The 15,000-nt window shown below is 44.3% G+C and overlaps 1 protein-coding gene across 1 annotated transcript in view; it reads right to left on the bottom strand.

Annotated features, from left to right (window-relative positions):
- LOC133569664 (collagen alpha-1(XXI) chain-like) overlaps nucleotides 1-15,000 on the bottom strand; it is a 222,237-nt gene that overhangs the window by 195,206 nt on the left and 12,031 nt on the right. Inside the window, exons 4-6 of the mRNA XM_061922174.1 lie at nucleotides 12,223-12,267; nucleotides 12,077-12,130; nucleotides 11,024-11,068 (exon numbers count right to left, since the gene is read on the bottom strand). Coding sequence (XP_061778158.1) covers nucleotides 11,024-11,068; nucleotides 12,077-12,130; nucleotides 12,223-12,267 — 144 coding nt within the window. The remainder of the gene's footprint in view (nucleotides 1-11,023; nucleotides 11,069-12,076; nucleotides 12,131-12,222; nucleotides 12,268-15,000) is intronic.

Below are 15,000 nucleotides of genomic sequence, written 5' to 3'. Positions count from 1 at the left end.
AACAAGAATGGCAAACACATTTCGGGAGACCATTCGCACCGTAACACAACATAAAAAAACAAATACCCAGAACCCCTTGCAGCACTAACTCTTCCGGGGCGCTACAATATACACCCCCGGTACCACCAAACAAGCCGCAAAAAAAGAAAAGCCTTATATAAGTCTTATAATGAAGGCAACACTTGACATAAGTGTCTATATTAGCTCTAATAGCCTACTATCAAAATGACTATGGGTCGCAGGCTGAAGCAAATCTTCGATGACAGAAATGTTGAAATGTAATATTCACTCTACACATTTTTACAACATTAGAAACTATTATTAAATCAGAGGCTACTCAAAAAGGGAGATAACTCCTGAAAATGACTGACTTTTAACGGCCAAAGGTATGGATGTGTGTGTCCAAGTTAAAGGAAACGGCAGGCTGTCTTCCTCTAATGGATTTATTACAATCTTTGGCAAGCTAGGTAACGTTTGCTGTGGTCTGGAACAACAAGGCACACAAACAACTATCTGAAGTGCAGCCAATATTACATGCAGATAATGTTTCATGAGACATGCAAAACAAAATTACGTACAAAAAAATAAAAGTACGGCTTCACGGTGGCAGAGGGGTAAATGCGTCTGCCTCACAATACGAAAGTCCTAAGTAGTCAGGGTTCAATCTCAGGCTTGGGATCTTTCTGTGTGGAGTTTGCATGTTCTCCCCGTGAACGCATGGGTTCCCTCTGGGTACTCTGGCTTCCTCCCACCTCCAAAGACATGCACCTGGGGATAGGTTGATTGGCAACACTAAATTGGCCCTAGTGTGTGAATGTGTGTGTGAATGTTGTCTGTCTATTTGTGTAGGCCCTTTGATGAGGTGGCGACTTGTCCAGGGTGTACACCGCCTTCCGCCCGATTGTAGCTAAGATAGGCACCAGCGCCCCCCGCAACCCCAAAGGGAATGTGCGGTAGAAAATGGATGGATGGAAGATAAAACTAAAGGATATTAAATAAGCTCAAATATGCCTACAAACGAGGCATAATGATGCATTATGTACATACAGCTAGCCTAAATAGCAATTTTGAATTGATTAGCTTCCAATCATGCACTGATGGAATTAGTCACGTCAATGATATCAACAAAGCGCACCTTTGTGCATTCAAGCACAGCATAAAACGTTTGGTGGACAAAATGAGACATAGAAGGAGTGGAAGATTTTACATGTAAACATGTTGCATCACAGTCCACACTATGGTGAGTTCAAGAACCACTGAAATTAGTAGGACAAAAAGATGTTCACCAAATACTCTCATCAATGTAACATACACGCAAACATATTCAACAGTGAGCTTTCTAACAATGGGGAAGGTTTGTGACATGTTTGTCCTCAAAAAAAGAACATACTAAAACCCCAAAATATATTTTTCCCCTGTCTTTTTCCATCCATTCATCCATCTATCCATCCATCCATCTTCTTCCGCTTATCCGAGGTCTAAATTGGGAAACGAAGACTTCCCTCTCCCCAGCCACTTCGTCTAGCTCTTCCCGGGGGATCCCGAGGGGTTCCCAGGCCAGCCGGGAGACATAGTCTTCCCAACGTGTACAGGGTCTTCCCCGTGGCCTCCTACCGGTTGGACGTGCCCTAAACACCTCCCTAGGGAGGTGTTCGGGTGGCATCCTGACCAGATGCCCGAACCACCTCATCTGGCTCCTCTCGATGTGAAGACGCAGCGGCTTTACTTTGAGCTCCTCCCGGATGGCAGAGCTTCTCACCCTATCTCTAAGGGAGAGCCCCGCCACCCGGCGGAGGAAACTCATTTCGGCCGCTTGTACTCGTGATCTTATCCTTTCGGTCATGACCCAAAGCTCATGACTATAGGGGAAGATGGGAACGTAGATAGACCGGTAAATTGAGAGCTTTGCCTTCCGGCTCAGCTCCTTCTTCACCACAATGGATCGATACAGCGTCCGCATTACTGAAGACGACTGTCGATCTCACGATCCACTCTTCCCTCACTCGTGAACAAGACTCCTAGGTACTTGAACTCCTCTACTTGGGGCAGGGTCTCCTCCCCAACCCAGAGATGGCATTCCACCCTCTTCCGGGCGAGAACCATGGACTCGGACTTAGAGGTGCTGATTCTCATTTCGGTCGCTTCACACTCGGCTGTGAACCGATCCAGTGAGAGCTGAAGATCCCGGTCAGATGAAGCCATCAGGACCACATCATCTGCAAAAAGCAGAGACCTAATCCTGCGGTCACCAAACCGGAACCCCTCAACGCCTTGACTGCGCCTAGAAATTCTGTCCATAAAAGTTATGAACAGAATCGGTGACAAAGGACAGCCTTGGCGGAGTCCGACCCTCACTGGAAATGTATTCGACTTACTGCCGGCAATGCGGACCAAAATCTGACACTGATCGTACATGGAGCGGACCGCCACAATAAGACAGTCCGATACCCCATACTCTCTGAGCACTCCCCACAAGACTTCCCGAGGGACACGGTCGAATGCCTTCTCCAAGTCCACAAAGCACATGTAGACTGGTTGGGCAAATTCCCATGCACCCTCAAGAACGCTGCCGAGAGTATAAAGCTGGTCCACAGTTCCACGACCAGGACGAAAACCACACTGTCTTTTTCCATTTTCAATTTTTTTTTTAAAATGCTCCAAGGAGCCACCAGAACGGCACTAAAGAGCCGCATGCGGCTCGGAGCCGTGGTTTGCTGACCCCTGTTTTAGACAGTTGTATTTAGTTATAAAACATGTTTTGCATGAAATAGTTTTCCTGTGTTCATCATAATCAACTATCGAGAAGCATATTTACAAAGTTATCCAACGATCAAAGAGGGCCAAGTGGTAGAAAAGGGATGGATTGGAAGACTGGGGACGTCCCGATTAACGGTGTTGGCCTCCAATCAGATTTCAAGTCCCGATACAATACGTTGACAATAAACTTTAGAACTGTTTTATAGCAAGTAACTAAACTAAACACAATAACATATTTTTATAAAGTGTATCTTATTACATGTACATTTTGCTAGCATTGTTGTAAACCAGATGATGTATTCATATTGTGGGTTTGGATGATACATACAATTTTTATTAGCAAAAACTATTATTGGCTCCCAATTAAATCATTTGGGTTTTGCTCTCAAAGCCTTGCTGTATCCAGAGGCTTAGTCCCTGGCTTTGTAACCAAAAAACACACACAAAAAATATTATGTAATAATAAGAACAAGAACAATAAAAATATTGGCGTGCTTAGTCATTCCTTTTCCTCGAGTCCTCAGTCCCAGTGGTTCTCAAATGGGGGTACATGTACCCCTGGGAGTACTTGAATGTATGTCAAGGGGTACGTGAGATTTTTTTTGAATATTCTAAAAATATCAACAATTAAAAAATCCTTTATAAATGTATTTGTTGAATAATACTTCAACAAAATATGAATGTAAGTTCATAAACTGTGAAAAATAATACATCAATGCAATATTCAGTGTTGACAGCTGGATTTTTTGTCGTCATGTTCCATAGATATTGATTTTGAAGATTTCTTTTTTTGTGAAGAGATGTTTAGAATTAAGTTCATGAATCAAGATGAATCTCTATTACAATCCCCAAAGAGGGCACTTTAAGTTGATGATTACTTCTATGTGTAGAAATCTTTTATTTATAATTGAATCACCTGTTTATTTTCCAACAAGTTTTCAGTTATTTTGATATCTTTTTTTCCAAATAGTTCAAAAAAAGACCACTATAAATGAACAATATTTTGCACTGTTATACAATTTAATAAATCAGAAACTGATGACATAGTGCTGTATTTTACTTCTTTTTTTTTTACATATGTAGCATTATTTATGTCCTGTATTACTACGTATTTTACAATGTACTTTGTTTATATTTCGTGTATTTTATATTTTTACTTTGAACTGTTTTATATTTAAATGTTTTATCCTGTAAAGCGTCTTTGAATATACATAAAAGCGCTATACCAAATAAAATGTATTATTATTATTAATCTACAAAGATACAAATAATTGCTATTCTGACATCTAGTGGACACATTTAGAACAGCAGTTTTTTTCATTCATCCCTTTTTTTTTTTTTAAACCAAAAATGCTTTGCTCTCATTAGGGGGTACTTGAATTAAAAAAATATTCACAGGGGGTACATCACTGAAAAAAGTTTGAGAACCCATGCCCTAACCTTATTTCCAAGAAACTTAGTTTGTTTACCACCATTGTGGTGACGAGTAGTATCTTAAAACGGTTTCACAATGTGGATAGACGACACGCTCATTACAGCTTGCTCTCAAATTGGAGCCGGTGTTCTGGTAAGACACCCACCCTCCGGGAATTCATGCAACCACGGCACGTGTGGAATATGGAAATGTAATTGTTAGGAACCGGTACCAAAAAAAAAAAAACGGTACTCGGTATTCATCCTAAGTCATGACTCTCGCTCATCAAAGACTGGACTTTTCTGCACACTTCCACGCCTCTCCTTTCATGACACGGGTAATGCACACTCCCCAGGCTTGTGGAGGTGTCCTGCATGTCTGGATCTACCCTGCCACTGCAAATATTTTACCTTTTGTGACCGCTTATTTTCGATCACCTAGTACAGTGTTTTTCAACCTTTTTTGAGCCAAGGCACATTTTTTGCTTTGAAAAAATGCGGAGGCACACCACAAGCAGAAATCCTTATAAAACAAAACTCAGTTGACAGTAAAAAGTCGTTGTCGCAATCGTTGGATATGACTTTAAAGCATGGGTGTCAAACTCTGGCCCGCGGGCCAAATTTGGCTCGCCGTGTAATTTAATTTGGCCCTTGAGGCAATATCAAATTAACATTATAGCTGGCCCGCCGTTATTACACAGCAGCGGTGCAGCTGTAACACCGCAATTTCTCACACTTGCCAATCCTCCCGAAGTTCAGTGTCCCTCCCGAAAATCTCCCGGGGCAAGCATTCTCCCGATTTCCACCCGGACAACAATATAGAGGGCGTGGCTTAAAGGCACTGCCTTTAGCATTCTCTACAACCTGTCGTCACATCCGCATTTCCTCCATACAGACAGCGTGCAGGCCCACTCGCATAATATATGCGGCTATTACGCACATAAGTGAATGCAAGGCATACTTGGTCAACAGCAATACAGGTCACACTGAGGGTGGCCATAAAAACAACTTTAACACTGTTACAAATATGCGCCACACTGTGAACTCACACCAAACAAGAATCACAAACACATTTCGGGAAAACATCTGCACTGTAACATAACATAAACACAACAGAACAAATACCCAGAACCCCTTGCAGCACTAACTCTTTCGGAAGGCTACAATATATTTTGATATTTACCTCAGAAGGCTGCAAATAGAAAAGAGGCATTAAATGTGTATTTAAATTTTATTTGATGTGCCATTGATATTTTTTAATTATTATTATTATTATTTGAAACTCGATTTTGCATGTCACTATAAAGTTATATAAGCCTTGCTTGTTCAATGTTCAATGCAGAACTTGTTTGGGTTCCTATTAAAAGGTTCATTTGTTCAACATTGGCCCGCGGCTTTGTTCAGTTTTAAATTTTGGCCCACTCTGTATTTGAGTTTGACACCCCTGCTTTAAAGCATAACCAAGCATGCATCAATATAGGGACGGCGTGGCGGAGTGGGAGAGTGGCCATGCGCAACCCCAGGGTCCCTGGTTCAATCCCCACCTAGTACCAACTTCGTCACGTCCGTTTTGTCTTTGAGCAAGACACTTCACCCTTGCTCCTGATGGGTGCTGGTTTGTGCCTTGCATGGCGGCTCCCTCCATCAGTGTGTGAATGTGTGAATGGGGATGTAGTGTCAAAGCGCTTTGAGTACCTTGAAGGTAGAAAAGCGCTATACAAGTACAACCCATCCATCCATCCACCATCTTCCGCTTATCCGAGGTCGGGTCGCGGGGGCAGCAGCCTAAGCAGGGAAGCCCACACTTCCCTCTCACCAGCCACTTCGTCTAGCTCTTCCCGGGGGATCCCGAGGCGTTCCCAGGCCAGCCGGGAGACATAGTCTTCCCAACATGTCCTGGATCTTCCCCGTGGCCTCCTACCGGCTGGACGTGCCCTAAACACCTCCCTAGGGAGGCGTTCGGGTGGCATCCTGACCAGATGCCCGAGCCACCTCATCTGGCTCCTCTCGATGTGGAGGAGCAGCGGCTTTACTTTGAGTTCCTCCCGGATGGCAGCGCTTCTCACCCTATCTCTAAGGGAGAGCCCCACCACCCGGCGGAGGAAACTCATTTCGGCCGCTTGTACCCGTGATCTTATCCTTTCGGTCATGACCCAAAGCTCATGACCATAGGTGAGGATGGGAACGTAGATCGATCGGTAAATTGAGAGCTTTGCCTTCCGGCTCAGCTCCTTCCCCACAACGGATCGATACAACATTCGCATTACTGAAGACGCCGCACCGATCCGCCTGTCGATCTCACGATCCACTCTTTCCCCCCTCGTGAACAAGACTCCTAGGTACTTGAACTCCTCCACTTGGGGCAGGGTCTCCTCCCCAACCCGGAGATGGCACTCCACCCTTTTCCGGGCGAGAACCATGGACTCGGACTTGGAGGTGCTGATTCTCATTCCGGTCGCTTCACACTCGGCTGCGAACCGATCCAGCAAGAGCTGAAGATCCCGGCCAGATGAAGTCAACAGGACCACATCATCTGCAAAAAGCAGAGACCCAATCCCGCGGCCACCAAACCGGAACCCCTCAACGCCTTGGCTGCGCCTAGAAATTCTGTCCATAAAAGTTATGAACAGAATCGGTGACAAAGGACAGCCTTGGCGGAGTCCAACCCTCACTGGAAACGTGTCCGACTTACTGCCAGCAATGCGGACCAAGCTCTGACACTGATCGTACAGGGAGCGGACTGCCACAATAAGACAGTCCAATACCCCATACTCTCTTAGCACTCCCCACAGGACTTCCCGAGGGACACGGTCGAATGCCTTCTCCAAGTCCACAAAGCACATGTAGACTGGTTGGGCAAACTCCCATGCACCCTCAAGAACCCTGCCGAGAGAATAGAGCTGGTCCACAGTTCCACGACCAGGACGGAAACCACACTGTTCCTCCTGAATCAGAGGTTCGACTATCCGGCGTAGCCTCCTCTCCAGTACACCTGAATAAACCTTACCGGGAAGGCTGAGGAGTGTGATCCCACGATAGTTGGAACACACCCTCCGGTCCCCCCTTCTTAAAGAGAGGAACCACCACCCCGGTCTGCCAATCCAGATGCCCCCGATGTCCACGCGATGCTGCAGAGTCTTGTCAACCAAGACAGCCCCACAGCATTCAGAGCCTTAAGGAACTCCGGACGGATCTCATCCACCCCTGGGGCCTTGCCACAGAGGAGCTTTTTAACTACCTCAGCAACCTCAGCCCCAGAAATAGGAGAGCCCACCACAGATTCCCCAGGCACCGCTTCCTCAAAGGAAGACGTGTTGGTGGGATTGAGGAGGTCTTCGAAGTATTCCTTCCACCCATCCACAACATCCGCAGTCGAAGTCAGCAGAACACCATCCGCACCATACACGGTGTTGATAGTGCACTGCTTCCCCTTCCTGAGGCGGCGTATGGTGGTCCAGAATCGCTTCGAAGCCGTCCGGAAGTCATTTTCCATGGCTTCCCCGAACTCTTCCCATGTCCGAGTTTTTGCCTCCGCGACCGCTAAAGCTGCACACCGCTTGGCCCGTCGGTACCCGTCCACTGCCTCCGGAGTCCTATGAGCCAAATGAACCCGATAGGACTCCTTCAGCTTGACGGCATCCCTCACTGCTGGTGTCCACCAACGGGTTCTGGGATTACCGCCACGACAGGCACCAACTACCTTGCGGCCACAGCTCCAATCAGCTGCCTCGGCAATAGAGGTTCGGAACATGGTCCACTCGGACTCAATGTCCCGCACCTCCCTCGTGACATGTTCAAAGTTCTCCCGGAGGTGTGAATTGAAACTTTCTCTGACAGGAGACTCTGCCAGACGTTCCCAGCAGACACTCACAATGCGCTTGGGCCTGCCAGGTCTGTCCGGCATCCTCCCCCACCATCGCAGCCAACTCACCACCAGGTGGTGATCGGCAGAAAGCTCCGCCCCTCTCTTCACCCGAGTGTCCAAAACATGAGGCCGCAAATCCGATGACACAACTACAAAGTCGATCATGGAACTGCGGCCTAGGGTGTCCTGGTGCCAAGTGCACATATGGACACCCTTATGTTTGAACATGGTGTTTGTTATGGACAATCCATGACGAACACAAAAGTCCAATAACAAAACACCACTCGGGTTTAGATCCGGGCGACCATTCTTCCCAATCACGCCTCTCCAGGTTTCACTGTCGTTGCCAACATGAGCGTTGAAGTCCCCCAGTAGGACAAGGGAATCACCCGGGGGAGCACTTTCCAGTACTCCCTCGAGTGTACCCAAAAAGGGTGGGTACTCTGAACTGCTGTTTGGTGCGTAAGCACAAACAACAGTCAGGACCCGTCCCCCCACCCGAAGGCGGAGGGAAGCTACCCTCTCATCCACTGGGTTGAACTCCAACGTGCAGGCTTTGAGCCGGGGGGCAACGAGAATTTCCACCCCAGCCCGTCGCCTCTCACTGCCGGCAACGCCAGAGTGGAAGCGAGTCCAGTCCCTCTCGAGAGAACTGGTTCCAGACCCCTTGCTGTGCGTCGAGGTGAGTTCGACTATATCCAGCCGGAACTTCTCTACCTCGCGCACTAGTTCAGGCTCTTTCCCCCCCAGTGAGGTGACGTTCCACGTCCCAAGAGCTAGCTGCTGTAGCCAAGGATCGGACCGCCAAGTGCCCCGTCTTCGGCTGTCGCCCAGCTCACAATGCACCCGACCTCTATGGCCCCTCCTATGAGTGGTGAGCCCATTGGAGGGATGACCCACGTTGCCTCTTCGGGCTGTGCCCGGCCGGGCCCCATGGGGACAGGCCCGACCACCAGGCGCTCGCCATCGTGCCCCAACTCCGGGCCTGGCTCCAGAGCGGGGCACCGGTGACCCGCGTCCGGGCAAGGGAAATCTGAGTTCATTTTGTTGTAATTCCATAGAAGTCTTTGAGCTGCTCTTTGTCTGATCTCTCACCTAGGACCTGTTTGTCTTGGGAGACCCTACCAGGGGGCATGAAAGCCCCCAGACAACATAGCTCCTAGGATCATTGGGACACGCAAACTCCTCTACCACGGTAAGGTAGCTGCTCAAAGAGGAGCAAATACAACCCATTTATCATTTATAGCTCTTGACTCAACGAAGGTGTACTGTCACATCACACCCTGACTTATTTGGACTTTTTTCGCTGTTTTCCCGTGTGTAGTGTTTTAGTTATTGTCTTGCGCTCCTAGTTTTGGTATTTTCCTGTAGTAGTTTCATGTCTTCCTTTGAGCGATATTTCCCGCATCTACTTTGTTTTAGCAGTCAAACATTTCTCTGTTGTTTTTATCCTTCTTTGTGGGGACATTGTTGATTGTCATGTTCGGATGTACATCGTGGACGCGGTCTTTGCTCCACAGTAAGTCTTTGCTGTCGTCCAACAATCTGTTTTTGTTTACTTTGTAGCCAGTTCAGTTTTAGTGTTGTTCTGCATAGCCTTCCCTAAGCTTCAATGCCTTTTCTTAGGGGCACTCACCATTTGTTTATTTTTGGTTTAAGCATTAGACACCTTTTTACCTGCACACAGCCTCCTGCTCTTTTTGACATCTACAAAGCTAATAGCTACCGGCTGTAACCTACTGGTATGGAAGAGTATTACACGGTTACTCTGCCGAGTTCTAGACAGTACAGACACTCAACAACAACACATCATTTGCAGATTATAATTACTGGTTTGCAAAAAATATTTGTAACCCAAATAGGTGAAACTAGATAATCTCTTACGGCACACCAGACTGTGTCTCACAGCACACTAGTGTGCCGCGGCACAGTGGTTGAAAAACACTAACCTAGTAAATGCCTGATGCAAAAAGCTTCACAAAATAAATGTGGAACTCCCAACAACCGTTTTTTAACTTTTAATGTGCACTGCATGTAAATCTAGTATGCTTTTGTTCCGTATCCAAGGCGGTGTACAAAAAATATAGAATACACACCTGTCAGTCCAGGTGTGTATGAGTTGTGTTAGGAAGCAGTGTTACGATGCACACCTGTATCAACGTGTAGCACCTGATTTATTTATCGCCGGCCGCCACAAATAAAAGCATGTACCGTATAGTGCAAGGGTTGGCAACCCAAAATGTTGAAAGAGCCATATTGGACCAAAAATACAAAAACAAATCTCTCTGCAGCCGCAAAAACTTAAAAGCCATATTAAATAGAGATATGAAAAATTTCATGAAATATAAATTCAATTAAGAGAACTTAAAGGAAACTAAATGAGCTCAAATATAGCTACAAATGAGGCATAATGATGCAATATGTACATACAGCTAGCCTAAATATAGCATGTTAGCATCGATTAGCTTGCAGTCATGCAGTGACCAAATATTTCTGATTATCACTCCACACAACTCGATGACATCAACAAAACTCACCTTTGTGCATTCACGCACAATGTTAAAAGTTTGGTGGACAAAATGAGACAGAAAAAGAAGTGGCATAAAACACGTCCGAGAAAGTCGGAGAAAGTTGTAGATGTAAACAAACTACGGTGAGTTCAAGGACCGCTAAAATTAGTAGGACAAAACGGCACTCGCCAAATACTCGAATCAGTGAAGCATGTTTAATATGAGCAGTGTGCTTTATGACAATTAGGGAGGTTTGTGTCATGTTTGTCATCCTACAGAAACCATATTAAAACCAAAAATTAAATTGTTTCCCTTCATTTATTTTCCATTTTTCATACATTTTTGAAAAAGTTCCAGAGAGCCACTAGGGTTGCCGAACCCCGGTATAGTGCATAAAAATGTGATTATTCCACTTTTTACTTTAAGTACATTCAATTTGTGTTTATCATTAACACTTAACTGTTTTAATTATTCCTACCTTAGAACCAACTTCTCCACGATGTCCTGGCTCACCCATCTGGCCCTGAGAGAAAGAAAGAAAATTGAGTACAACAAAGAACAATCGCATCAGGAATAGATTGGTGGGTGATTGATTGGGGCATACCTATTGTATTATGTTTTATTTTTAATTATTTAATGGTATGCAGTTTCTTGTTTTGTTTTCTTACTATTCCAAAAATAAATGTGATCTTAAAAGCAACTTATGTACCAACATTTGTTACACTCCTAATATAAATGATGTATGAACATAAGTATAATTGATGTACAGTACAGGACAAAAATTTGGACACACCTTCTCATTCAATGCATTGTATTTATTTTCATGACTATTTACATTGTAGATTGTCACTGAAGGCATCAAAACTATGAATGAACACATTATGTACATGACAAAAAAAAGTTGAGGTGGCGACTTGTCCAGGGTGTAAAGCACCTTCTGCCCGACTGTAGCTGAGATAGGCACCAGCGCCCCCTGTGACCTCAAAGGGAATAAGCGGTAGAAAAAGGATGGATGGATGTTTTGTATTCTAGTTTCTTCAAAATAGCTACACTTTGCTTCAATTACTTTTTCGCACACTCTTGGCATTCTCTCGATGAGCTTCAAGAAGTAGTCACCTGAAATGGTTTTCACTTGACAGGTGTGCTTGAAGCTCATCGAGAGAATGCCAAGAGTGTGCAAAGCAGTAATCAGAGCAAAGGGTGGCTATTTTGGAGAAACTAGAATACAAAACATGTTTTCAGTTATTTCACCTTTTTGTAAAGTGCATAACTAAACATGTGTTCATTCATGGTTTTGATGCCTTCAGCGACAATCTAAAATGTAAATAAAAAAATAAAAAAAACACATTGAATGAGGAGAAGGTGTGTCTAAACTTTTGGCCTGTACTGTATATAAAGACGTTCAAGTCTTATGATAACAATCTGGAAGTAAGCTAAACTTCAGAGGTTTGACATTACTTTATAAATTAGGCAAAAAGATTGTATTCATAGATAAAATGCATTGATTCATATTGAATATGGGATTGATTACCTGTGGTCCTGGAGAGCCTGGTAATCCTTGCAAGCCCGGATCTCCTCTGTCTCCCTGGTGAGAATAAGATGCAATGTGTTATTCATGTATACTAAAAACCTGCAAAAAGACCGTCATTTAATAATTATGTTCCTTTAACTTTTTACCTTCAAACCAGACACTCCTCTTGGGCCTGGTGAGCCATATTCACCCTGCAAAACCAATAGCAGAAAGCATTCAAGAACAGACCAATATTAGAATAAATAAAATACTAATTTAATCAAAATGATGTATTGATTAAAACCAATTGAAATTAAGATGAATCACTGATTATATGTCTTAATTGATTGATTATGGGAAGTGGTAAAGTACTACTGATATGTCCTCACAGGACTTTAATAAGAGATTTGATATTCAACCGGTTTTCCACATGTCAAGCTTTGATTTGAACTTGGATTGTTTCTTCGATGCAAAGGGGATTTGGGACGAGCCAGGGGTGAACGTGAGTACATTTTTAATTACTACTACACAAACAAACTACAACAAGGTAAACAAAAGGCGCGCACAATGGCGGAGAACAAATACTTGGCTACAAAAAAACAAATGACTAGCACAAAGGCTGCTAACTACAAACATGAACAAAAACACTTGCACGGTGGCATGAAAAAACAAAACTTGCACTGAGGAATGAATACAAAACCTATGTGGCGTGGACAAAAATGAACAGCATAACGTGGCATGAAGCAGATAAGAATATGCGGGATCTGTAGGTAGGTCATGGTAATGTGGGTAAGGTAAAGTTGCCAGGACAAAGACAGAAACAGAATGGCTCACATAATGATTATGATAATGATTAGCAGGTGTGAGAACTGACTTGGAGACAAGGTGGAAACTAATGAGTTATTATGGAAACCAAGAAAACAAGGAAGTGCAAACGCAAGAAATGAATGTCCGCAAAACAAAACATAACATGACCAAAACAAAACCTGATATCCTGGGTGTGACACAACAACACTTTACACTAAAACCAAGTTCATTTCATGGTCACACTGGTGCTGGTGAAATACATCTGTTGTCACAGCTGTCTTTCTGACTGAAACATGGTTGTAAATTTGGCCTCTCCAACCACCATCAACCATTCATTCACGTTTGTCAAAATAATAAAATGGGGATACACAGCTGCTTTCCAAGGTCCTGGGATTAAGCCATTTTCATGGTGCAAGTTTGGTGCCAAAAACACATGTGAAAAATAACTCTGACAAACAACAACAATTACATCCAGACTAGAGATGTCCGATAATGGCTTTTTTGCCGAGATCCGATATTCCGATTTTGTCCAACTCTTAATTACTGATTCCGATTTCAACCAATACCGATATATACAAAGTCGTGGAATTAACACATTATAATGCCTAATTTTGTTGTGATGCCTCGCTGGATGCATTAAACAATGTAACTCTACCATGAATTGATTAACGTGGAACCCGACTTAAACAAGTTGAAAAATGTTACACTTCAATGGTGTCAATTCGGACCTCGTATATACTTTAAAAATCAGATAAGAGTTAGGGCTGGGGATTAAAAAAATATACCTCCTAATCCGACTGTAATTGCAGGTAAATAAGGAAATATTCTCTGCTATGCCTGGCAAAAACGTGAGTAAACGACAACATGCCTGACTCAGCTTCCCAGACCAACGGGTTGCAATGGTCCCAGGCCGACTTCCGATTGGGGAAAAACAGATTGGTTGGACTATGTGTTTTATTCAACCAAAAGTTTGTGAACAAACAACGGTCTTAAAGAAAGCGACTTTACTGAGAAAATAGGACTTTGCACTGTTAAATGCCGGCCACACTGCTCTTCCTTACCAGTTCACAGCTGTGTTCGTAATGACAGTTTTTATCCCTCGCAACGTTAATGCTAGCAAGACATTGCTGCAGCACCACCACCATTAGCGCTCTACAAACTAAGCACCCGGACACATTTTTCTTGGCTGTAAGCGACTTTAACTACATATAACTGACGGACACTCTTCTTAGACTCCACCAGCATGTCAATATAATTACATGAGGGAATAACACACTGGACTGTGAGTATACAAACACACATGGAGCATACATAGCCCTCCCGAAATCCCACCTTGGTTTCTCCGACCACATCTCCATTCTGTTGCCCACAGTCATTATCCTCTGGTGAGACGGTCCAGACGCACACTGAGTAATGTCACTGTCCGGCCCAGTGATACAGCTTCTGTGCTCCAGAACTGGTTTCAGTGCACAGACTGGCAGGTGTTCAGGGAAGCAGACACACAAAGGATAAGTGGACCTGGATAAAGCACTTCATCTCAAAGTGTGCTGATAATGCGCCACCGTCAAGGCAATTACCTGAACCAGAAACACTGGTTAAATGTGGAGGTACAGTACGTAAGAACACTGCTGAAGGTTAAGGATACTGCCTTCACGGCAGATTAAGCATCAGCATTTAGGGCAGCATGAAAAGACCTTGGGTCGCATTATCGCCGAAGACCATCAGAGCAAGCTTTAAGGTATTTTATTGGCCATCTATGGGTAAACTCGACAGTACAAGCACATTGAAATCCTTGTCTGGGGTTGTCTTCAAGTCAACAGAATGGCAAAAAATGCAATATGGTAATATGTACAACAATTTAAAATGTGCAAAGACATCAATTTATAACCAACTACCAACACTCATGGTGCAAAATGCTCAAAAGAGCCCTACTTGCCAGAAGCCCTCAATCGGATGTATGCCCTCTTTGATTACTCCAACAACAACACCCCCGTGCCAGACTCATACCGCTGCCTGAAGGATCAACCCCTCAAAGCGGCAGGGCCCAGACAACATCTCAGGACTTTGCCCACCACCTGACTGAGGTGCTAACAGTCATTTTTAACACCGCTGCAATGAGCATTTGTCCCAAACTGTTT

The sequence above is a fragment of the Nerophis ophidion genome, linkage group LG15 (genome assembly GCF_033978795.1).
Source record: "Nerophis ophidion isolate RoL-2023_Sa linkage group LG15, RoL_Noph_v1.0, whole genome shotgun sequence".
Classification (NCBI taxonomy): domain Eukaryota; kingdom Metazoa; phylum Chordata; class Actinopteri; order Syngnathiformes; family Syngnathidae; genus Nerophis; species Nerophis ophidion.
The sequence above is the reverse complement of the archived record's forward strand: the minus strand, read 5'-3'. Positions and strand labels throughout refer to the sequence as shown.